A 25,769-nucleotide genomic window follows, 5' to 3' on the forward strand; every position below is an offset into this window, starting at 1 on the left:
CTGTTGTCCCAGAAACCTATTATAAGGTACTATAAACAAAGGTCACCAGCCATTCAGACTGTACAAGTAAACAAAGCAATTAGCAAACTTTTAGAGGTACCAATGGCCCTACATTTAACGTTGTTCACTGAGAAACCAATATGGGTTAAACAATGACCTTTAACAGAAGAGAAATAGCTGGTACAGGAACAGCTATTTGCTCACCCTATTGAAGAATCAACCAATGCTTCTAATTCTTTTAGATTTGATGTTAAAAAAACCTGGAAAATGAAGAATGAGGACAGATCTAAGAGCTGTCAACAAGGTAAGTCAACTTATGGGCCCTCTAAAATTTGAAATTCCTTTGCCTTCCCTATTACCTATATTATGGCCTTTTAAAGTTATTGATTTAAAAGATATTTTCACTATACTTTTACTAGAAAAGGACAGAGAATATTTGCCTTCATAGTATCATGCCTGCTTATAATAATTCTCAACCTACTAGGAAATATCAATGTACCATCCACCTATAGGGAATGCTCAATATCCCCACCCTGTGCCAATACTTGGTAAGTCAGTCATAAAAAATAATTCATAAACAATTTCCCAAATCTATAATTTACCATTACATTGATCACATTTTGCTATCCGATTCAAACATAAAAACTTTAGAAAGAATGTTTGAAAATGTAAAGAAAGTTTTTCCTAAATGGGGATTACAATTTGCTCCTGAAAAAAATACAAAGAGTAGATTCTGTCAATCACCTAGGTTATAAAATAGGTTTATAGAAAATTAGAATGCAAAAGGTGCAAATTAGGAGAGACCAATTCTGGACTCAGAGACATTTCCAGTCTATGATCTGCTGTTGGGGTAAATCTTGGTCTAATAACTCATTTAAAAAAAACCTTAGATGATGACAAAGACTTAAATAGTTCCAGGGATTCGACACAGAGACAGAATTATCTGTGCTTGAAGAGAAATTACAGGAAGCACATATGGATTAGTGGATTCAAATCTTAATTGCTTTCTAGTCATATTGCCTTCCAGAATTTCCCCCACCAGAATTTTAATGGAAAGGAAAGATATTATCTTAGAATAGATCTAGGCTAGTAGTCTTCCCAGAGACCAGGCATTAGTTTTGTTCATTGAAACTGGCTAAAGCTGAGCAGGCAGTTTTTGTCAAAACCACAACTCAGGTGCAAGCAACCAGCAGGCACCCCACAGCCTTCTGTTAGCTCAACAGACAACCATATCCTCTTGCTAGGTAAAGATAGCGTTTCCCTACCCTGCTGCTAGAAAATCCCTAGCCACTAGAGATACCCACCAATCAGAAGCCAGACTAAACTCTCTTCCCTGGAATTCTCCTAACCTTGCTTAAAAATGGGGCATGTGAGCCCCTCTGGCCATTGCCATTTACCACATTGCCAAATGGTTAGAACTAATTATGTTGGTCATACTAAAAATGCCCTTGCTGATTGCATATATGACTGGTGGGCTTTCATGGAACTTTTTGTGGACACTAACATTTGCCAATATTTTATTGTGTATTTTTGCAATAATGCTCATGAGGGAAATAGGTCTGTAATTCTCTTTCTTTTTTAGATCTTTGTGTGATCTGAGTATCAGTGTAACTGTCACCTCATAAAAAAATTTATCAATGTTCTGTTTCTATTGTGTAGAACAATTGAGAAGTATTTGGTATTAACTTTTCTGAGAAATTCTGGTAGAATTCTTCACTGAAACAGTCTGACCCTGAGTTTTTTTTTTAATTAGGAAATTTTAAAGACCATTTCTTTTTTAAAAAAATTATTCATTTATTTTGTATATAATATTCTGTCTATGTATATGCCTGAAGGCCAAAAGAGGGCACTGGACCTCATTACAGATGATTGTGAGCCACCATGTGCTTGCTGGGAATTGAATTCAGGATCTTTGTAAGAGCAGGCAATGCTGTTAACCTCTGAGCCATCTCTCCAACCCCTTAAAGACCGTTTCTACTTCCTTGGGGGTTATAGGCATATTTAAAATATTTATTTGGTCTTGATTTCATTTTCACATATGGTACCTACCCAGAAAAAAATATCTCTCTATTAGATTTTCCAGTTTTTGCATACAGGTTTTTGAAGTATGCGTACAGGTTTTTGAAGTATGAACTAATGATTCTCAGGATTTCTTCAGTGTCTGTTGTTATAGCTCCCTTTTCATTTCTGGTTTTGTTAATTCAGATATTCTGCTGCCTTTGGTTAGTTTGGATAAAGGTTTGGTTTTCTAAAAGAACCAACTCTTTGTTTCATTGATTTTTTCTCTCTTTTTTTCTGTTTTATTCATTTCAGTCCTCAGTTTATTATCTGTCATCTACTCATCCTGGGTGAATTTGCTTCTTTTTGTTCTAGAGCTTTTGGTTGTGTTGTTAAGTTGCTAGTGTGAGATTTTTTTCATATTTGTTATGTAGGCACTTAGTGCTATGAACTTTCCTCTTAGCACTGCTTTAATAGTGCCCCATAAGTTTAGGTATGTCAGACATTTATATTAATTAAATTCTAGGATGTCTTTAATTCTTTCTTTATTTCTTTCTTAACTCAGTGGTAATTTAGTTGAGAGTTGTTTAGTTTTCATGAGTTTGTAGTCTTTCTTAGTTTGTGCTGTTGAATTCTAACTTTAACCTATCAGATACAGAGTATATTCCATTTTTTTGTACCTGTTGAGATTCACTTTGTGATTGAGTATGTGGTCAATTTTAGATAATGTTCCATGAGGTGCTGAGAGGAAGGTGTATTCTTTTGTTTTGGGGTAAAATGTTCTGTAGATATCTGTTAAGTCCATTTGAGTCATAACATCTGTCAGTTCCCTTAATTCTCTGTTAATTTTCTGTCTGGCATACCTATACCTGTTCAGTAGTGGGAGTGGGGTGTTGAAGTCTCTAACTATTAGTGTGTGGGGTTTGATGTGTGATTTAAGCTTTCTTAATGTTTCTTTTACAAATGTGGGTACCCTTGTATTTGGGACCTAGATGTTCAGAAATGAGACTTTATCTTGCTGAAATTTTCCTGTGATAAATATGAAATGTCCTTCTCCATTTCTTTTTATTGATTTTTAGTTTGAAGTCTATTTTGTCACATATTAGGATGGCTATACCAGCTTGTTTCTTAGGTCCATTTGATTGGAATATCTTTCCCTAACCATTTACTCTGAGGTAATTCCTATCTTTGAAGTTGGGGTGTGTTTCTTATACTGAGCAGACAGATGGACCCTCTTTTCATCTCCATTCTGTTAGCCCATGTCTTTCTATAGGTGAATTGAGTCCATTGGTATTAAGGATATAATGGCCAGTGATTGTTAATTCCTGTTATTTTTGGTTTTGGTGTTGTTGTTCATAGTGTGTGTTTATTTCCTTTCTTTGGGTTTTGCTGGTATGAGATTATTTATCTGTGTTTCTTTGGGTCCGACTAACTTCCTTGGGTTGGAATTTTTTTTCTAGTACTTTCTGTATGGATTTGTGGATAGGTATTGTTTAAGTCTGATTTTGTCATGAAATATCTTGTTTTCCCCATCTACAGCAATTGAAAGTTTTGTTGGGCATAGTAGTCTGGAACTTTCTCTGTGGCCTCTTAGTTTCTGCATAATACCTGTCCAGGACCTTCTGAATTCTATTGTTTCTATTGAGAAGTCAGGTGTTATTCTGATGGGTCTCCTTTACTATGCTACTTTAGTCTTTTTCCTTTACACCTCTTAATATTCTTTCTTTATTCCATATATTTAGTGGTTTATTTATTATATGGCAAGGGGTCTTTTGTTTCTCTTGTCCAGTCCATTTGGTGTTTTGTAACCTTCTTATATTTTTAGAGGCATGTCCTTCTTTAGGTTGGGAAAATTTTCTTCTATGATTTTGTTGACTATATTCTCTGTGCCTTTGAGCTGGAATTCTTTTTCTTCTTCTAGTCTTACTATTCTTAGGTTTGGTCTTTTTAGGGTGTCATGGATTTCCTGGATGCTTTATGTTAACTATGTTTTAGATATAACATTTTCTTTGACTGATGAATCTATTTCCTTTATTGTATCTTCAACACCCAAGAGTCTCTCTTCTATATCTTATATTCTGCTGGAAATGCTTGCACCTGAAGTTTCTGTTTGTTTACCCAGATTTTCCATTTGCTGAATTCCTTTGGTTTGTGCTTTCTTTATTGCATCTCTTTCAATTTTCAGGTCTTGAACTGTTTCTTTCACCTGTTTTTCTTTTCTCTTGGCATTCTTGGTTTTCTTTAAGGGACTTATTGATTTTTTCTATTTTTTGTTTGTCTTTTTAAAAATTTCCTTAAGGGAACTTTTCATTTCATCTTTAAAGGCCTATATCATATTCTTAAAGTTGTTTTTAAGCTCATTTTCTTTTGCTTTATGTGATTTGGGATGCTTAGGTATCGCTTGTTGTTCATGACCACTGGATTACAGTTGTGCCATACTGCCCTTTATATTTTTGAATGTATTTTTACACTAGTGTTTACACATCTGTTCTTCCAATTGGTTTAGGTGGTGTTTGAGCCTACAGGGGCTATCGATGTTGCGGGGAATGTTGACCAAGGGCGGGATGATGGGGTAAGTAGGGGTGTGTGGCTGAGTCTGTCTTTTGGGAACAGAGTCTAGTGGGTGGCAATGGTGTTGGTACATCCTGCCCACCTCTCTCTCAAACTTCTTCAGAAGATGGAGTGAAAAACACAAACAACAGCAACAAAAACCCCAAATTGGCAAGAGTTTATCAGGAATTTTCCAAATAAATTTGAAACTCAAAAAAATATTCATGGTGGATGTTTCAAATGAGTATCAAAGTTCTTTCCTTTACCACTGAGGTACATTCATAAACAGGTATGGCTTCTCTTATAATGACATGTGCTGTGTCCATCACAGCTGCCTGGAATTTTCAATATTTCAACCATAAGGATAGTTCAGGCCCTTTCTCCTAAGTCTCCTGCACCCATATCCAGAATCTCAGGCTCATGTCCATCAATTTACCTAAACACTGGACTTCTCTAACACTCGTTAGAGAAAACAGTTAGTCTGGGTCAAAATTAGGGAGAGAAAAGGTTTTTATTTTCTCTCCTTTCTTTTTTTGTTCTTTCTTTCTTTCTTTTTTTCTTTCTTTCTTCCTTTCTTATTTTTTTTCAATTTTTCAAGACAGGGTTTCTCTGCAGTTTTGGAGCTTGTCCTGAAAAAAAACTCTGTAGACTAGGCTGGCTTTGAACTCACTGAGATCTGCCTGCCTCTGCCTCCCAAGTGCTGGCATTAAAGGTGTGCTCCACCATGGCTTGACTCATTCCTTTCTTATAAGAAAGGTCATAGTAACAAAGGTTACTTGTAAAATAAGTTATCAGAGTCCTGAGACCTTTTTCCTGGGAGGGATCTGGTCTCAATTTAGAAATTCAGGCAGAAACGGTAATTTTTTTAAGACCCATGTTGCACTGTTATAGCATCATAGTCATCTGTTTTAAACATATCAATCACTCAGAGACTGTGATATATACCTGTAAAATGGGTTTTGCTATTATCTCTAAAAGGTATAACATGAGGGTCTGCTTGTTAGGGTTTCTGTCCTACTCAGTTTCCAGAGCCAGCAAGTCCCAAAGAAAATCACACAGAGGTCTACATAAGTTATAAACTGATTGGCCCATTAGCTCAGATTTCTTATTAACTTGTAACTGATATTAACCCATTATTCTAGTATATGTTAGCCACATGACTCAGTACCTTTTTCAGTGGAGCAGGTAACATCCTGCTTCTTTGGTTTCTGGACAGGACTGTGAAGGATGCTTCCTTCTTCCCAGAATACTCCTGTTCTCATTGCCCCGCCTCTACTTCCTATCTGGTTGTTTCGCCTATACTTTCTGCCTGGCTACTGGCCAATAAGCATTTATTTAAAATGTAATTGACAGAATACAGAATTGTCCCCCACCAAAAAGGGGCTAGAGAAATGGCTCAGTGGTCAGGAGAGCCATTGTTGTCTTCCAGAGGACTCACATTTGATTCCCAGCACCCATAGTGGTGGTGGTGGGGAACTAAAAACCTTCTGTATCTCTAGTTCTAGAGTATCCAATGTCCTCTTCTGGCCCATATGAGAACTGCATTCACAGAATTATGGAAGATAAAACACTCATATAGATAAAATAAAAATAAATACATCTAAAAAAACAAAGATGCAACAATAAGATCTCTAAGGCACATTCAAACAATTCTTGGAATTGAGTGATCCTAAAAACCTTCTCAGTAACAGAATTATGAAGCTTAAAAAACTGTTTTTTTAATAGATTTTCAGAAGGTTTTTCAAGGAAAGAACATTTTCCAGACCCAGCATGCCAGAAGCACAGAGGCTATGGCAGCATGCACAACACCCATCTCCATAAATTCAAGCCAGACACAGTATTGCCTTGAATAGGGTAAGTGGCACAAAATGTCATAACTAAGTAAGAATTTATTCACAATTAGTAGCTACTGGAATAGTGTCTTTGTTAGGGTCTCTATATGAAGAGACATCACAACCATGGAAACTTTTGTAAAGAAAAACATTTAATTGGCTTACAGTTTCAGAGGTCCATTATCATCATGGTGGAACATGGCATCATGTAGTCAGACATGGTGCTGGAGAAGGAGCTGAGAATTCTTTTTTTTTTGACAGTAATTTTATTAAATTATAAAAGTTTCCATTTACGCCCCTCTTCCCAACACCCTCCCACTCCCCCCCTCCCGCTCCTCCTCCATCTTTGCCCCTAAGGGCAGTCAGGGTTTCCAGCCCTGTGGGAAGTTCAAGTTCGTCCCCCCTCCCTCCAGGTCCAGGAAGGTGAGTATCCAAACCGACTGGATCCCAAAAATCCAGTATATGCAGAGGAAACTAGTCCCAGTGTCATTGTCCATGGCTTCTCAGAAAGACTCCGGGCCAGCCACATTCAGAGAATCCGGCCACATTCAGAGAATCTGGTTGGATCACGTGCTCGTTCAGTCGCAGTCCAACTGCCCTTGGTAAACTCTCATTAGATCCGACCCCTTGTATCAGTGGGTGATAGCATCCCTCGCAGTCCTTCGTCATTTTCTTCCTCCTTCTGCTCCTCATTTGGATCCTGGGGGGCTCAGGCCGGTGCTCCAATGTGAATCTCCGTCTGTATCGCCATCCATCGCCAGATGAAGGATCTATGGTGATAAGCAAAATATTCATCAGTATGGTTATGGGCCAAGGCCGGTTCAGCCACCCTCTCCTCTGTCCAGAGAACAATCTGGGGATGTCTCCTTGGACCTGGGATCCCATATATAATCAAGTTTCCTATAAACCCTAAAATGACTCCCTTAGTTGAAATATATTCTTCCCTGATCCCTTATTCATCCTTCCTCCCTTCCCTCCATCCCGGTCAACCGAGCTTTCTCCATTCCTCCCCTACTCCCTTCTCTCTAACCCTCTCCCCTTCCAACAACCCTCCCACCCCCCCCATGCACCCAAGGTTACCTGGGATTCTTGACTATTTCCTACCTCCTGGCGGATAGCTAAATAATCTTCATCAGGATCGTCTTCTTATTTAGCTTCTCTAGGATCACGAAAAATAGGCTCAAAGACCTTTAAATTATGGTTAGAATCCACTTATGAGTGAATACATACCGTGTTCCTCTTTTTGGGTCTGGCTTACCTCACTCAGTAAAGCGTTTTCTATGTCCATCCATTTGCATGCAAAATTCAAGATGTCATTATTTTTTACCGCTGAGTAAAACTCTAATGTGTATATGTTCCACACCTTCTTTAACCATTCTTCTATTGAGGGGCACCTCGGCTGTTTCCAGGTTCTGGCTATTACAAATAGTGCTGCTATGAACATAGTTGAACAAATGCTTTTGTAGTATGCTAGGGAATCTCTAGGGTAAATTCCCAAGAGTGGAATTGCTGGGTCCTGAGGGAGGTTGACTCCCAGTTTCCTGAGAAACAGCCACACTGATTTCCACAGTGGCTGCACGAGTTTGCATTCCCACCAACAATGGATGAGTGTTCCCCTCACCCCACATCCTCTCCAGCATAGGCTATCATTGGTGTTTTTGACTTTAGCTATTCTGACAGGTGTAAGATGGTATCTCAAAGTGGTTTTGATTTGCATTTCCCTGATCGCTAAGGAGGTTGAGCATGACCTTAAGTGTCTTCTGGCCATTCGAAGTTCATCTGTTGTGAATTCTCTGTTCAGTTCAGTACCCCATTTTTTAATTGGGTTATTTAGAGATTTAGTGCCTAGTTTCTTGAGTTCTTTGTATATTTTGGAGATCAGACCTTTGTCTGATGAGGGGTTGGTAAAGATCTTCTCCCAGTCAGAAGGCAGCCTTTTTGTCTTACTGACAGTGTCCTTTGCTTTACAGAAGCTTCTCAGTTTCAGTAGATCCCATTTATTCATTGTTTCTCTTATTGTCTGTGCTGCTGGGGTCCTACTTAGGAAGAGGCCTCCTGTGACTATATCTTGTAGACTACTTCCCACTTTCTCTTCTATCAGGTTCAAAGTGGACGGATTAATGTTGAGGTCTTTAATCCATTTGGACCTGAGTTTTGTGCATGGTGATAGGTATAGATCTACTTTCATTCTTCTACAGGTTGACATCCAGTTATGCCAGCACCATTTGTTAAAGATGCTTTCCTTCTTCCATTGTATACCTTTAGCTCCCTTGTCAAAAATTAGGTGCTCATAGGTTTGTGGGTTAATATCCGGGTCTTCTATTCGATTCCATAAGTCGACTTCTCTGTTCTTTTGCCAATACCAAGCTGTTTTCAATACTGTAGCTCTGTAATAGAGTTTGAAGTCAGGGATGGTAATGCCTCCAGAAGTTCCTTTATTGTATAAGATTATTTTGGCTATCCTGGGTTTTTTGTATTTCCAAATAAACTTGATTATTGTTTTCTCAAGGTCTGTGAAGAAGTTTGATGGGATTTTGATGGGGATTGCATTGAATCTATAGATTGCTTTTGGTAGAATTGTCATTTTTACTATGTTGATCCTCCCAATCCAAGAACAAGGGAGATCTTTCCATTTTCTGGTATCCTCCTCAATTTCTTTCTTCAAAGACTTAAAGTTCTTGTCAAATAGGTCTTTCACTTCCTTGGTTAGAGTAACCCCAAGATATTTTATGCTATTTGTGGCTATCGTGAAAGGTGATGTTTCTCTGATTTCCCTCTCTGCTTCTTTACCCTTTGTGTATAGGAGGGCCACTGATTTTTTGGAGTTGATCTTGTATCCTGCCACGTTACTAAAGGTGTTTATCAGCTGTAGGAGTTCTTTGGTAGAGTTTTTGGGGTCGCTTATGTACACTATCATATCGTCAGCAAATAACGAAAGTTTAACTTCATCCTTTCCTATTCGAATCACCTTGATCTCCTTATGTTGTCTTATTGCTATTGCTAGAACTTCAAGCACTATATTGAAGAGGTATGGAGAGAGTGGACAGCCTTGTCGTGTTCCTGATTTTAGTGGAAAGGCTTTGAGTTTCTCTCCATTCAATTTGATGTTAGCTGTCGGCTTGCTGTATATTGCTTTTATTATATTTAGGTATGATCCTTGTATCCCCAGTCTCTCCAACACCTTTATCATAAATGGGTGTTGAATTTTGTCAAATGCTTTTTCAGCATCCAATGAAATGATCATATGATTTTTTTCTTTCAGTTTATTTATATGATGGATTACATTGATAGATTTGCGTATGTTGAACCAGCCCTGCATCTCTGGGATGAAGCCTACTTGATCATAATGAATAATTTTTCCAATGTGTTCCTGGATTCGGTTTGCCAGGATTTTATTGAGAATTTTCGCGTCGATGTTCATGAGTGAGATTGGCCTGTAATTCTCTTTCTTGGTTGTGTCTTTGTGTGGTTTTGGTATTAAGGTAACTGTAGCTTCATAAAAGGAGTTTGGCAATGACTCTTCTGTTTCTATATTATGGAATACATTAAGGAGTATAGGAATTAGCTCTTCCTGGAAGTTCTGGTAGAATTCTGCATTGAAACCATCTGGTCCTGGACTTTTTTTGGTAGGGAGATTTCTGATAACAGCTTCTAGTTCTTCACGACTAACAGGTCTATTTAGATTATTCACCTGTTCTTGGTTCAACTTTGGTATATGGTACTTATCTAAAAAAATGTCCATTTCTTTTACATTTTCCAACTTTGTGGCATATAAACTTTCGTAGTAAGATCTAATGATTCTCTGAATTTCCTCTGAGTCTGTGGTTGTATCCCCCTTTTCATTTCTGATCCTATTAATTTGCATGTGCTCTCTCTGCCGTTTGATTAGTTTGGATAGGGGTTTGTCAATCTTGTTGATTTTCTCCAAGAACCAGCTTTTTGATTCATTTATTCTTTGGATTGTTTTCTCTGTTTCTATTTTGTTGATTTCAGCCCTCAGTTTGATTATTTCCAGTCTTCTACTCCTCCTGGGTGAATCAGCTTCTTTTTTTTCTAGAGCTTTCAAGTGTGCTGTTCAGTCTCCAATGTGTGCTTTCTCCGTTTTCTTTATTTGGGCACCTATTGCTATGAACTTTCCTCTTAGCACTGCTTTCATAGTGTCCCATAGGTTTGAGTATGTTGTGTCTTTGTTTTCATTAAATTCAAGGAAGACTTTAATTTCTTTCTTAATTTCGTCCCTGACCCAGGGGTGATTTAATAGTTGACTGTTCAACTTCCATGAGTTTGTTGACTTCCTGGGGGTAGCATTGTTGTTGAATTCTAATTTTAATCCATGGTGATCTGACAAGACACAGGTGGTTACTAATATTTTTTTGTATCTGTGGGAGTTTGCTTTGTTGCCGAGTATGTGGTCAATCTTCGAGAAGGTTCCATGAACTGCAGAGAAGAAGGTATATTCTTTCCTATTTGGGTGGAGTGTTCTATAGATGTCTGTTAAGTCCATTTGATTCAATACCTCCAATAAATCTCTTAATTCTCTGTTTGGTTTCTGTCTGATTGACCTGTCCATTGGTGAGAGAGGAGTGTTGAAGTCTCCTACTATTAGCGTGTGTGGTTTGATGACTGCCTTGAGTTCTAGAAGAGTTTCTTTTACATATGTGGGTGCCTTTACATTAGGGGCATAGATATTCAGGATTGAGACTTCTTCCTGATGAGTTGTTCCTGTTATGAGTATGAAATGTCCATCTCCATCTCTTCTGATTGATTTTAGTTTGAAGTCGATTTTGTTAGATATTAGAATGGCCACACCCGCTTGTTTCTTAGGTCCATTTGCTTGGAAGACCTTTTCCCAACCCTTTACTCTGAGTAGGTGTCTGTCTTTGTGGTTGAGGTGTGTTTCTTGTAAACAGCAGAATGTTGGATCCTGTTTTCGTATCCAATCTCTAAGTCTGTGCCTCTTTATAGGTGAATTGAGTCCATTGTTATTAAGAGATATTAATGACCATTGATTGTTTACTCCATTCATTTTTTTTTGGTGGTAATAGAGTGTATGTGTTTTCCTTCTTTGAATTGTGCTAGTGAAGGGTCGCTAGATGTCTGAATTATTGTAGTCAGTGTTGGCAGTGTTGGATTCCTTGGGATGTAATTTTCCTTCTAGTATTCTCTGTAAGGCTGGATTAGTAGTTACATATTGTTTAAATTTGTTTTTATCCTGGAATATTTTGTTTTCTCCATTGATAGTGAACGATAGCTTGGCTGGGTAAAGTAGTCTGGGCTTGCATCCATGGTCCCTTAATTTCTGCAGTACCTCTATCCAGGACCTTCTGGCTTTCATGGTTTCTATAGAGAAGTCTGGTGTAAGTCTGATAGGTTTACCTTTATAGGTTACTTGACCTTTTTCCTTTGCAGCTCTTAATATCCTTTCTTTAATCTGACTGCTTTGTGTTTTGATTATTATATGGCGAGGGGACGTTTTTTTCTGATCCAGTCTATTCGGTGTTCTGTATGCTTCTTGCACCTTCATAGGAGTATCCCTCTTTAGGATGGGAAAGTTTTCTTCTATAATTTTGTTGAATATATCTTCTGGACCTTTGATCTGCAATTCTTCTCCTTCTTCTACTCCTATTATTCTTAGATTTGGTTTTTTTTATTATGTCCCATATTTCCTGAATGTTTTGTGATGAGAATTTGTTGGATTTGCTGTTTTCTTTGGTCAGGGCGTTTATTTTCTCTATGGTGTCTTCATAATCTGAGATTCGTTCTTCTATCTCTTGTATTCTATTGGTTAAGCTTGATTCTGTAGTCTCCGTTCGTTTACCTAGATTTTCCATATCTAGTCGGCCCTCGGCTTGTGTTTTCTTCACTGCCTCCATTTCAGTTTTCAATTCTTTCACTGATGCCATTACCTGTTTGATTGCTTTTTCTTGGTTTCCCAGGGTATCATTTACGAATTTACTCATTTCTTCAAACTTTTTGTTATATTTGTCTTCCATTTCTTAACTCATTTCTTCCATTTTTTGTTATATTTCTCTTCTATTTCTTTAAGTGAGTTATTCATACCCTGATTAAGAGACTCTATTGCTTTCATAATGACACTGTTTTCCACTTCTTCCGGAATAGTGCGTTCGAGTCCTTCTGTCGTAAGATCGCTGGGATCTGGTGTTTTCATGTTGTTTTTCAGATTGTTGGAGGAATTCTTGCCTTGGCGCCTGCCCATCTCTTCCTTCAGATGCTCTCCAATGGCTCTTCCCTCCGCTGGGTCTTCTTCTACTGGATTAGTGTCCCTTACTATCCAGGAATCACTTTGCCTGCAGTCTTAGCTAGCTGCAGGCAGGCTTTAGAACAAAGGGACTTCCTTTCCTTTGCACTCACCACCTATCCAGACCCGTGGTGCCCACCCTGGCTGAGATGAAGGAATTTAAGCCCGGAAAAAGGGAGAGAGGAGGGGAGGGGTTCGAGGCCAAAAGCTGGGATGGCGTAGCAGGAGAGAGGGATTAGCTGGGGGAAGCTGCCCCTTTGGAGTAGCCAGGGAGATAAGGATGGTGGGAATATTGTGTGTCCCCTCACCGGTCCACACACTTACCCCCGCACAGGATCAGAGCCCCTCGCTGAGAATTCTACATCTTGATCCACAGGCAACAGGAAGTGAAATTTCTATCACACTGAGTGTAGCTTAAACAAAGGAAACTTCAAAGTCCATCCACTAGTGACACTCTTCTTCAACATGGCCACACCTATTCCAACAAAGCCACACCTCTTACAACAAAGTCACCTCCTAATAGTGCCACTTTTTTGGAGGTCATTTTTTTTCCAGACAAACACATTCCCAAAGACTTGTAGTCCCTTTGTGGACTATTTTTTTTCGTATCACCACAGAAAGGGGAAGTCAGTTTTCTTCAATAGAATGGCACTTACTTTTCTGGGCATTTGTTACCAACAGAATTTGTACTCTGTTTTTCTTCTTACTGTGTGTGGTTTTGTTTTGTTTTTAAGAGAGAAAAGAAAGATCGAATTGGGTGGGTAGAAAGAGGAATGGTCTGAGTTGGGGAAAACGAAATATGAAAAATACATATTATCAGATAGTCCCAAAGTAGAAAAGAAAACATAAAATAAAATGACTCAGTTTCTACATTACAAAAAATATTATCTTTTCTATAGAATGAGGTAGTCAGAATGTACATTAGGAAACATAGCTTTAAATCAGTGATTTTCTATGCAAATAGTACATTTTTTAAAGATCTGTTTTATTATGTGTCTATGTGTGAGTGTATGCACAAGTATGCAAGTGCCTGGGGTGTTCAGAGGCATCAGAACTGGAGTCACAGGCAACTCTGAGCTGCATGTCATGGGTGTTGAGAATGTAAGTCTGGTCTTATCTATGCATCCATGGTAAATAAAGAGATTGTAAGAGGTTGACACATCAAGTCTGGAGATCACCTCTTGAAATAACGCTCACCAGCAAACTTGCCAGGAATAATCTAGTGCTAATTGTATTTTTGCATATGTTGTACGAGAGCGATGGGCTGCTTTTCTTCCCGGTTGCCCTGCTAGCTTACACCCGAAATAATCACACAAATTGTATTAATTAAATTACTGCCTGGCCATTAGCTCTAACCTCTTATTGGTTAACTCTCTTGATTCAACCCATTTCTAATAATCTGTGTATCACCATGAGGTCATGGCTTACCAAGAAAGATTTAGCATGTCTGACTCTGGTGACTCCATGGCAGCTCTCCCTGTCTGTCTTCCTCCTCCCAGCATTCAATTCTTTCTTCCCACCTATCTAAGTTCTGCCCTATCAAAAGGCCCATGCAGTTTCTTTATTTAACCAATGAAATCAACACAAAACAGAAGAACCTTCTACATGATACATACAATTTCAGCATCAAATAAATGAGAGATCAGGAAGAAGTAGTTAAAAGAAGTCACTGACAGCTAACCCAAGGTTCATAGAAATTCATTTAACAAAGGAATAAATAACCCAGAGTCCAGGCGCTGGTACCTAAAAGAACAGTTCAAACATGCATCATTCACCTTTCAAGTTTTCAAAAACGCTGGGACCCACTGACCAGTAATCATACCTGAGTCAAGTCAGTGAACTCTGGGTTCAGAGAGGGGCACTGAGCACAAAAATGCCTTTACTACAACACAATAGGGAAGTGATGACTCAACGTATAAAGACACTTTCTGTTAAGCCTGGTGATTTGAATTTAATTCCCAGAAGTCTTATGGTGGAGGAGAGAGTTGACTCCTAGAGGTGTGGCTGCTCCTCCACATTCTGAGAGTGTGTGCACAGAGGAGCACACTCACACTTATACACACTAAGAGAAAATACAGAAACTGCATAATAAAATTTTGTGTTTATGAGATAGGACCATATCAATGATAGTAATATATAAAAGTATAGAAAATGATTTTTAGGGCAGAGTAAATGGTCAATGAACAGATAATCATAATGTAACTGATAACCTGAGTATGGGTTTTAATTCTAAAATAAAATGTTCAAATAGACTTCTCAGTACTTCTCAGTGTAGGTAGGTTATTTATAGGGTTTTAATGTGTGATTTTAAACCTTAGATACATAATCCATTCATTTATATGTAAATGGTTGCAAAAATGATTCACATAGCAATATTCTGCAGTCTCCACAAAATACACAGAGGTGTTTATTTAAAACATAATTCCGTATCTTGACTTAATAGTATAAAAAGGAAAATAGGTCAAGATAAGAAACACAAAGATATCTGATATTTGATTGGTGGGGAGCAACTTGGTGATAGAATGTGTCATGGTCTCCTTTTAAAATGTCCGATCAGAAAAATACTTAAAGAATCTCAAAATATATTATTTAGCACAAAATCTCAATTAAAGCTAGAACACACTCACTTCTAGTTAATACGTATGTAAAAGTAACTGTGACAAACTGTGGAAAGATACATTGAACAAAGCATAGTGGCCCTGCCTGTGATCCTGGCCCTGGGGTGGAGGCCCAAACATGGGAACCTATTTTTATCCTTACATTTGGTCAGGATTTGCAAAGGTATTTTTGTTCCTTCCTTGGTATTATGAGGTTACCTGGGGAGTAGCTGTCTTTAGGATACTTGGTCTATTGTGGCTTCACTGCCCAAACAGCAGAATGCTAGTGACTTGATGCCTCAAAGTGTTAAAGCAATTAACTGTTGGGTTGTCTTTTGTATTGTGTTAAGGAAGTCTTTTGCTGCCTTCTTCCCCTTTTGTACTGTTGTATAAAGTGTATGGAAAATTAAACACAGACAATTTCAGTATTCACTAAAATGCCCTCCCAGTACTGTTTTATTATTTTCTGTTTTAGTTTTATTATTTTCACATGCATCTTCGTATTCTATACTAATATTTCTAAATCCCCATGCCCCTACGCTGGTAAGAGGTATTTTTGTTGAGACTGGTCCCCAACAGGTAGGAAGATAAGTTTAACCCTTGGCTGCACAGCAGGCTGAAGGCCAACTGTGCTTTCTCAGTAGAACTCGACGATAGTTTTACTTTCGTGTTTTAAATTTATTTCTCCTTGTGTTGAGGATAGCACATGCTTTGTGCCACTATGCCACAATCATCCTCCACCCTCAGAATGGAGTCAAAAAGCTGTTTATGAAATGGAGTCTCTCGGGGAAAGGCACAGCCTAAACTATTCCATTACTTCTTTATATGGAGTAACTGAGAGTAGGATTAAGCCTCACTGAGCACTGTTCTATGAAGATTATTGTAAGAAGATAACTGTTTTCTTGTTGTTAGATCTCAGCCATTTACAGATGCCTAGCTAACTCCTTGCAGGTAACTTCTGCTATCTCCTGGGATGTCGGTCACATAATCAACCAATTAAATATGATTGCTGGAAATAATCTTCTACTTATATCCATCAGTGCCCTATTATTATGTATCCCAGAAGTCATTATGCATTTCCACATTTTGTAGAATATTTTTGAAGCTATGTGTTGCAAACATAGTATAAGTGATGTTAATTTTTTCCATGGAGAAACATTGGCAGTATCTCTGTGAGAAATACTCTGAATAATTTTATGGCAATAAAACTCCCATCTGGAGATGTGTTGCTAAGATATTGTAAGGAATATGCCAGTATCCTATATGTTGGATGATATTAGAAAACACATGAAAAAGATGCTTCATTGCTTATTTTGAGAATTAGACATCAAGCATTCTGTGCGGAGCCAACTTTGTGGGAGGAGAACCACAAACAGTGATTTCTCTTTCTGCTACAGGACTATAGATTTTGGTTTAAGGGAATTAAGCATATGACTCTGTGCTTGATATTTCACCTTAACTATTGAAACTTTAAGTTGATATTTTCAAGTATTTCTGTACAGTGTTTCAGCTTTATTTACTGTCTTCTCATGCAATTGTATTTATAGCTGTTTCATATGTATGCATAACTAACATATACATATTAGTTAACTTTAAAATTTTACAACTTAAATATATTTTAAATCAAACATTTTAGCCATTAAGTGTGGAGGGTGTAGTATATTTCCTTCATATTTGAGCATCTAATAATTATTTAGACTGAACAAGTCAAGTTCTTGTCACTGTTATAGTTGCTTTAGATAATTCTAAACAGCATATTAAAATGTCCGCATATTTCAATGTTTTTATACATGAAGTATTAGTACATGACATAAAAATACATTCTGTTCTTGCTGTTTTATGTTTAAGAATATTTCAAAAAAATATTTTTAGCAATTCAACTAAAACTGCTACATTAATTGAATTTAATGAGAAGAGTCTCTATATTTCTAAGATCAAGAATGAAGACTGAAAATTTAAGGCCTCCAATAATACAAAGAGACAAAATTTGTGGTGTGGATTTTTTTAAAAAGAGGAATATTATTTAATTGTTCAAAAATACAGAAACATAATGACATTTGTTGATTTTTTATTTTGTTGAGGAAATAGGTTAAAATATTAATAGAAGTTACATTATTTACTTTTTTAGTTTGATGTCTATATTATTTTTGTAGGTTATGAGTAAGCTGATCACTGATTTTCACAATGGTCAATAAGCATATGATGCAATAATAAATTGTATAAAATAGTAAAATTAATGGATAGTGGCAGAGTAAAAACAGAATAGACTGGCTTTAAACATAGAAAATGGGTCTTCAAAGATATGATTAAAATTTAGATAGCATTACACACACGCACAGAGAGAGAAAGAGCGAGAGAGAGAGAGAGAGAGAGAGAGCACTATGCTTGTCTCGTGGCTCATGTTCTTGTTTCCTTGTTTTATTTTTTGATTTGATCAGATTTGTTGTAGACAATTGTCAGGGATGAGGAACAGATCATCAGTGACGTACTTCATCCTCCTGGGCCTGACAGACGATCCTGAGCTTCAGGTTGTGATTTTCTCTTTTCTGTTTCTCACGTATGTGCTCAGCATTACTGGAAATTTAACCATCATCACACTCACCCTGCTGGATTCCCACCTGAAGACCCCCATGTATTTCTTCCTCAGGAATTTCTCTTTCTTGGAAATTTCATTTACTTCTGTCTGTAACCCTAGGTTTTTGGTCAGCATCCTAACTGGAGACAAATCGATCTCCTATAATGCTTGTGTTGCCCAACTATTTTTTTTTATTTTCCTTGGTTCAACAGAGTTTTTCCTTCTGGCATCCATGTCTTATGATCGCTATGTGGCTATCTGCAAACCCCTCCACTATACAACCATCATCAGTAACAGGATCTGTCATCAGCTCATCATCAGCTCCTGGCTGGCTGGTTTCTTGGTGATTTTTCCACCACTGGCCATGGGCTTAGAGCTAGACTTCTGTGACTCCAACATTATTGACCACTTCACATGTGACTCCGCCCCTTTGCTCCAAATCTCCTGCACAGACACAAGTGCTCTAGAACTCATGAGCTTTATATTGGCTTTGATCACGCTTATGACTACGCTTATGCTGATAATTCTCTCTTACATCTATATCCTCAGAACTATTCTGAAATTTCCCTCAACCCAACAAAGGAAAAAAGCCTTCTCAACCTGCTCCTCACACATGATTGTTGTCTCCATATCCTATGGAAGCTGTATCTTCATATATGTGAAAACATCTGCCAAGGCTGGAGTTACTTTGACAAAGGGGGTGGCTATGCTCAACACCTCTGTTGCCCCCATGCTGAATCCTTTTATCTACACTTTAAGGAACCAGCAGGTGAAGCAGGCATTTAAGGATCTTGTGAGAAAGGTATTTGCCTCAAAAACACTTATCTGATATAGATGACAAATGAAACATGGGGCAATTTCAATCATAAAACTAATGAGCATATCTTTGTTTTAGTTCATCTCAAAAAAGGGAAGTGCATGCTACTATTAATGCATTTGCAATATTCATGTTACAGTTCATGTAATCAATTTATGAGCAAAATCATTATGGGATGGTTTCTAACTTTGTATGATAATTATAAATGAAGTAATTTTGAATTATAGTTTATGTATTTCAAGTAATACATATTTTTTTTACATCATGCATATTTTTGGCAATATTAAGACAGGGAAACTTTGTTAATTCATGTATGTGTTATGCAAATATATACATAAATATTCTTGCATGTATGTTTATGTGACTATGTATATATATCCATACCTGACCTTTTACTTTGGTGGTGTTAGATAATAAATATATTGTATTTTTTAAAGTTGTTATCATTTCTTAAATGAGACATAGAGGAAATTTAATAAAATGATATGGGACTTATCTTTTTATAAGTCATTTATTAAAAGTATGAAATTCTCAAAATACAAAATAATGAAAATAAAAACAAAATAAAATGCTAAAATGAAAATGTAGATATTTATTTTTGTAACAAACATAAAACTTAATTTGCAGCTTAATGTTTCAAACTGGAATTCTATTTATGGTAATGGTAGTGAATCACCAGAACAATATGTATTTTTTCAGGTTATTGTTTGTAGATGATTTTTATATTTGTTGTGCTTCTAATTATTATTTTTAGTGATTTAAAAAAACAAAAAATGAGGTACACCTTTAAGAATAATTTAACTGATTATTATTCTCACAGGGAGAAAAGAGAGAAGTGAGCGTAATGTGATTCTCCTTCATTTAAATATATTAAAAATTTTCCTGGTTTTCAAATTTTTTCAATTACAGAGTTGTTACCCTAATAAGTGGGCAATAAAATATTTTTATAAAATAAATTTCTTAAAAGAGGGACCACCTGTGTCTATGGACTAATCCTCTCTAGAACAGAAACATAAGGAAATCCACATGGTTAGGACGTATTCACTTTTATATGATTCATGGCCTGGACACATCCATGCAAGCACTTGTACCGTCAAGGCACTAAGCTGCTTCTGCTACAAAGTTTCTTTTTTCCATTTAGTTTTGTTATTAGTTTTTTTTTTTTAAAAAAACTGGCTTATATGCTCAGAAATAAATCTATTCTCCTCACAAAATTAAATGTACAACATAATGGGGTCAACTAGAAGGGAAGTGTTGTGCAATATGTCTGTCTAGAAGCTATTCATCTGTCATGATTGAAAATTTAAATAGCAGATCCACAATCTACCAACTCTCCATCCATATACAGCGACCACCATCCTCTCTGCGTTTGAATATTTTCATTTTTGCATATTTAGAGAAGTGCAGTGTCATTTCAGAGCTGTCCTACTTGATTGTGTATGGTGTTTTCCAAGTTCATCTATGCTATGCCATATGGAAATATTTCCCTAATGTTTTATACTGAATAATATCCAATAATATCTAATATATGTGACACATTTTATTTATCCACAACCTCTCAAATGACATCAAAGCTTTTGCACATCTTCAGTGTTGTGAAGGATGATGTAATGTACACACAGGTGTGTCTTTTGCATTCTGGTATGAATTTTGAATACATATCCAACGATGTTGTAATTACATCATTGATAGCTTTATTTTTAAAATGGCTTTTGTGCACATTCATTACTACTTTACTCATGTGTATGTTTGAGTAGTGTGTGTGTGTGTGTGTGTGTGTGTGTGTGTTTGTGTTGGCACAGCACAGGTTGAGAAGTCTGAGGACAACTTGTAAGAGTCAGTTCTCTCCTTCCACCACGTGGGACAAGATTGTCAGGCTTGGTGTCAAATACGCTTACTTGCTCGGTTCACCTTCTCAGCCTTCGTGAGCTTGATTTTAGGTTTTCTGGGGAACACTCAGGACATTCTTTGTGAAATCTGCAACATTTTACTATTTCCAATGGCACAGACACTTCAGTGTCCCTTCCGATGCTTGACACCGTTAGCTATTTTGGGTGGGAAATGACAGTCACCCAAATCTCAGTGCTTTTGGCTTTTTCTTGATAACGTCTTTTCTAGCTACGTGTCACAAGCATTTGCTGCCTGCCTCGGACTCCTAAATGCTAGGATTACAGGTGTACTCCACTGCCCTTAGTTCCACATTACTTGGAAAACATAGGCATTCAAACCTTTGCTCAGGTTTTACAAATGTATCCTTTCACGCTGTTGAGTTGAAAGGTGCTCCTTATACACTTTTTATATTCATGTCTCACGAAGAGTATGGTTTGTAAAAATTTGCTTACATGCAACAAGATGCCTTTATTTTTCTGCTCACTTCTTTGTGCAGAAGCTTTTCTGATGTCTCCCTATTTCTTTACATTGCTTGATGGTTGATTCATTCTCTGCGAGCCCTTATGAACCCAGGTTAGTTGATTCTGTGGGTTTTCTTGTGATGCCCTTGACCCCTCTGTCACCTACAATATTTCCTCTTCCTCTTCTGCAGAATTCCTGGAGGTTCACGTAAAGTTTGGTTGTGGGTCTCTGCATCTGTTTTTCCACAGTTGCTGAGTGAAGTCTCTCTGATAACAATTGGGCTAGGCACCAATAGATGAGTATAACCGAATATCTTTAAAAATCATTTTTTTATGTAGTCTTTCTTAACAGTAAATCAAAACATCCCATACAGAGTGTGGCAACATCTTATGCAGCAAAAAAGTCATTTTTCTACCTGCTTCTGGCTTTCTATTTTTTTCTAACTTCTTTGGTGAGCAGGAACGAGACCATGTAGCTACAGTGTTCTTATCCAAGCACTTGGAGTTTATAGCGTTTACTTTCCTTATCTGTGTTTCCTTGGTTCTTCTACTTCTCATTTGACTCAACTGCTTGTGTCAGATCCTTAACTACTACAAGTATTATGAAAACTATTTTATTTAGTTTTGTTTTCTTCGAACAGTCTCCATTCAATACTAAGGTATTTGGCAACAAGAACATTGATGAATCCAATAATAAGATTTAAACAATGCAAATCAGAAGAGTTAGATAATAAAAATTAGAAAAATAGTATATTTTGAGAAATAATTAGAATAACAGTTAAAGATCTGAATAAATAATTTACACAAAAGAAGAACGCAATAAAGACTACTGAATCTTGGCCACATTTCCCAGTTACTGGGAAATGTGTTGATTTCTATTCGTGTCCCCAGTTCTATGAATATTTTTCTTAGATTGAAAGTCATCGGTAGCAATGATGGTGAACCTGAGTCTGCAAAAATGTTCCCAGAATGAAAAAATAAGTAAGCAAGTTTTCCAGCTAAAGGGTCCATCTTTAGAAACAAGTTTCTTTATAACAGCAATTAATACTTGGAATCATAAATAAATAAACACATACATAGATCACTAAGGTGAAAAAGATCCTCCAGGATTGCCTCCCCACAGGCACAACAATTTGTACAGATAATCACACATCCAACTTTCTTCAGAAGAGATATGGAAGCCACATTGAGAATAAGTACCTAGACTTACACCGACAGTAAGATGCATTGAAAGCATCATTGAGGAAACTTGCTATATCTAACCTACTGTTCCAAGTCTAAGCATCATGGGAAGAAATGTTCTTTATGGAAGAGAAGGGATTAAGACTGGGTCTCATACTTGAGACCCAGTAACAGTACTGAATGATAAAGCCCAGCATCAGGGTAAATTACAATAATGCCTCAAGGCATGAATCCACAGACTTAGTCACCATTACTGAATTCTTCCATTGTCCTTCCACCAACCATGAATAGCAAAGAGAAATGTAAGACACTACTTGTTAGGGAACAAGGAATGAAAGTTCCTGAAGACTGTGCTTTGGAATTCAGAACCAGAGCTCCTCATTTTTCTTCTCCAAAGAAAACCCAAAGACTTTCAATCCTAGGTCAGAGTTTTCAATTGGTTGAACCCTGAAGCTCACAGAGAAAAATTTACTTGGGCTTGGACCATCACGATAGCCATCTCTTATTGAACTAGAGCACTATTTCTCTTCTAGGGATGACACAGGTTTTGTGGCTATTAGTCTTTGGTACAGTCCAACATAGCATTAGTCTTGGTGGCCAGGAGACTATGCAACCTCTCCTCTAGCCTTGGACATCACAGCAGTTTTCATGTCAGTGAGGTAAACCTTATCCTCTAGAGCTGCCCACACCACACTGAGGCAAGGTGTGGCAAGCAGCTAGAACAGTCTGAATCATGAACAGCTGTGTGATCTTCGTGATTGTGAGATTCATGACATTCATTTGTAAACCAGGCTTACAGTCTTCATTGCCAAAGAACTGCTTTCAGCAATAATATCAAACCTAAAAAAAGACCAAGTGAGTCAATTATCTATTTACTAAATAATATTTTATTTTCTATGCAAATTTAAACTTTATCTGATACAAATAATAAAATACCAAGTAATTGAACTACATGATTCAGATAACAGGAAACAGTGCTTTTTGTTTAAAAATATCACCTCATAAACTAACCCATACAATTATTTTTAAGGAGTAGGCTACCTTAGATCACTTTTAGCATGTACAATAATTATAAAATTACAATTATCAGAGGATTTAACCTTACAATTATCAGAGGGTTGTTGGAAAGGGAGAGGGTTAGAGAGAAGGGAGTAGGGGAGGAATGGAGAAAGCTCGGTTGACCGGGATGGGGGGAAGGGAGGAAGGATGAATGTGGGATCAGGGAAGAATATATTTCAACTAAGGGAGTCATATTAGAGTTTACAGGAAACTTGATTATATATGGGATCCCAGGTCCAAGGAGAGATCCCCAGATTGTTCTCTGGACAGAGGAGGGGGTGCCTGAACCGGCCTAGGCCCGTGACCATACTGATGAATATTTTGCTTATCACCATAGATCCTTCATCTGGCATTGGATGGCGATACAGATGGAGGCCCGTGTTGCAGCACCGAACTGAGCCCCTCCAAGATCCAAATGAGGAGCAGAAGGAGGAAGAAAATGACGAAGGACTGCGAGGGATACTATCACCCACTGATACAAGGGGTCGGATCTAATGAGAGTTTACCAAGGCCAGATGGACCGTGACTGAACGAGCATGTGATCCAACCAGATTCTCTGAATGTGGCCGGATTTTCTGAATGTGGCTGGCCTGCAGTCTTTCTGAGAAGCCATTGACAATGACACTGGGACTGGTTTCCTCTGCATATACTGGATTTTTGGGATCCAGTCTGTTTGGATGCTCACCTTCCTGAACCTGGAGGGAGGGGGGGAGGAACTTGGACTTCCCACAGGGCAGGAGACCCTGACTGCCCTTGGGGACAAAGAGGGAGGAGAAGAGGGAGGGGGGAGTGGGAGGGCGTTGGGAGGAGGGGCGTAAATGGAAACTTTTTATAATTTAATAAAATTACTTTCAAAAAAAAAAGAATAAAACTGTCAAGTAGGATAAAGTCCATTTCTTTAAATAATAGTCATTTAATTGTATTTAATGAATTAATATATGCTTATAAATCAAAGCAATTTTGGATTTTATATTTTTAGCATAAAAAGCTTTCATAATGAATAAGAGAGAATTACAGTAAAAAGGCACATGATGGATTAATTTCTAACCTTGGACAAGTTAAAATTGCACAAGTAATTAAATTCTAGGTATTCATTATTAAAATAAAAACTGAAATTTGTTTTCTGCTTCAAGTTCCTTTTATGCTTTAGGTTTATCATTTAATTAAACGTTATTACCTTTCTGAAGCAGAAAATATTCTTCTAAGTACTGCTGCAAAGGCTTGTTTCACTTGCTTATTCCTCAGAGTATAAATGAATGGGTTCAACAAAGGGGCAACTGAAGTGTTGAGTACAGCTATTCCTTTGCTCAAAGCAACTCTTTCATTTGCTGATGGCTTTATGTAGATAAATATGCAACTCCCATAAGTGAGGGAAACAACAAGCATGTGAGATGAACAAGTGGAAAAGGCCTTTTTCTTTTGCTGAGCTGAAGGGAATTTGATAATCGTCTTGACAATGTGAGCATAAGAAAGGATTACTACTGCTAACGTGACAATGAGTGTCATGAGAGCTAAGACAAAGGAAGTTAGTTCTAGAACACGTGTGTCTGAACAAGAAAGTTGTAGGACAGGAGAAACATCACAAAGGAAATGGTCAATGACATTTGATCCACAAAAATCCAAGTCAAGGCCAATAATCAGTGGTGGGAAAATTACTAAAAATCCAGTTATCCATGAACCCAGGACAAACTGATAGCAAACTTTGTGGCTCATGATGGATGTATAGTGCAAAGGTTTGCAGATGGCAATATAGCGGTCATAGGACATGGTAGCCAAGAGGAAAAACTCTGTGGCCCCCAAGAATATGTAAAAGAACAATTGACATATACAACCATTATAGGAAATTGTCTTTTCCTTGGTTACAATGGTGATTAAGAATCTAGGAATGCAGGTAGTTGTGAACAAAACTTCCAATAAAGAAAAATTACGGAGGAAAAAATACATTGGTGTCTTGAGGTGGGGATCTAGCAGAGTGAGGGCAATGATAGTTAAGTTTCCTAGCATACTCAGTAAATAATTTAGCAAAAGACACAAAAAAATTACAATCTGTAACTGAGAATTATTTGTTAGTCCAAGAAGGGTAAACTCTATTTGTCTTGTATGGTTCTTCATTTCTCTTTGTGATCTCATTCAAGTTCTACAAAAAAAAAAGATGTAAAATCCCAAGTGGGTAGGTATGTATCCAATAAACAATAAATTACAGAATACATTTTTCTAAACACAGCCCTTTCAAATGTAATATTCCTGAATATTGGAGATATGACAGTAACTACATGTCAACGATTCTCCAGTAAGTGGTTAAAGGTAATAGAGACTTCAACTAACTAATGGAAATTAATTTGAGCAACCTGTAAAAGCTTAATTTTTATACTCTTTTAATATGTACTTTGAGTTAATTGTAACTAATTATGGATGATCTTTTAAATTAGTAAAAAGCTTTGTGATGGGAATCAATGACAATTCATATTAAGTATAAGATTACTTATTTTACCTACGTGTAATTATGACAGTGTAATAAATCTAAATCTAAGTTTAACTAGTAAGTTTTA

General features: G+C 37.2%; 2 protein-coding genes across 2 annotated transcripts; one reads left to right on the forward strand and one right to left on the reverse strand.

Annotated features, from left to right (window-relative positions):
• The first annotated feature begins 17,698 nt into the window (after positions 1 to 17,698).
• Positions 17,699 to 18,640, forward strand: LOC125389995 (olfactory receptor 6C76). Its single transcript, XM_048418751.3, has one exon. The coding sequence runs from the start codon at positions 17,699 to 17,701 to the stop codon at positions 18,638 to 18,640; it is 942 nt and encodes a 313-aa protein (XP_048274708.3).
• Positions 18,641 to 24,393: 5,753 nt separating this feature from the next.
• LOC148117752 (olfactory receptor 6C70-like) lies at positions 24,394 to 25,350 on the reverse strand. The gene has a single exon (XM_087901929.1). The coding sequence runs from the start codon at positions 25,348 to 25,350 to the stop codon at positions 24,394 to 24,396; it is 957 nt and encodes a 318-aa protein (XP_087758055.1).
• Between the last annotated feature and the right edge of the window lie 419 nt (positions 25,351 to 25,769).

Source organism: Myodes glareolus, chromosome 26 (genome assembly GCF_982192425.1).
Source record: "Myodes glareolus chromosome 26, mMyoGla1.1, whole genome shotgun sequence".
Classification (NCBI taxonomy): domain Eukaryota; kingdom Metazoa; phylum Chordata; class Mammalia; order Rodentia; family Cricetidae; genus Myodes; species Myodes glareolus.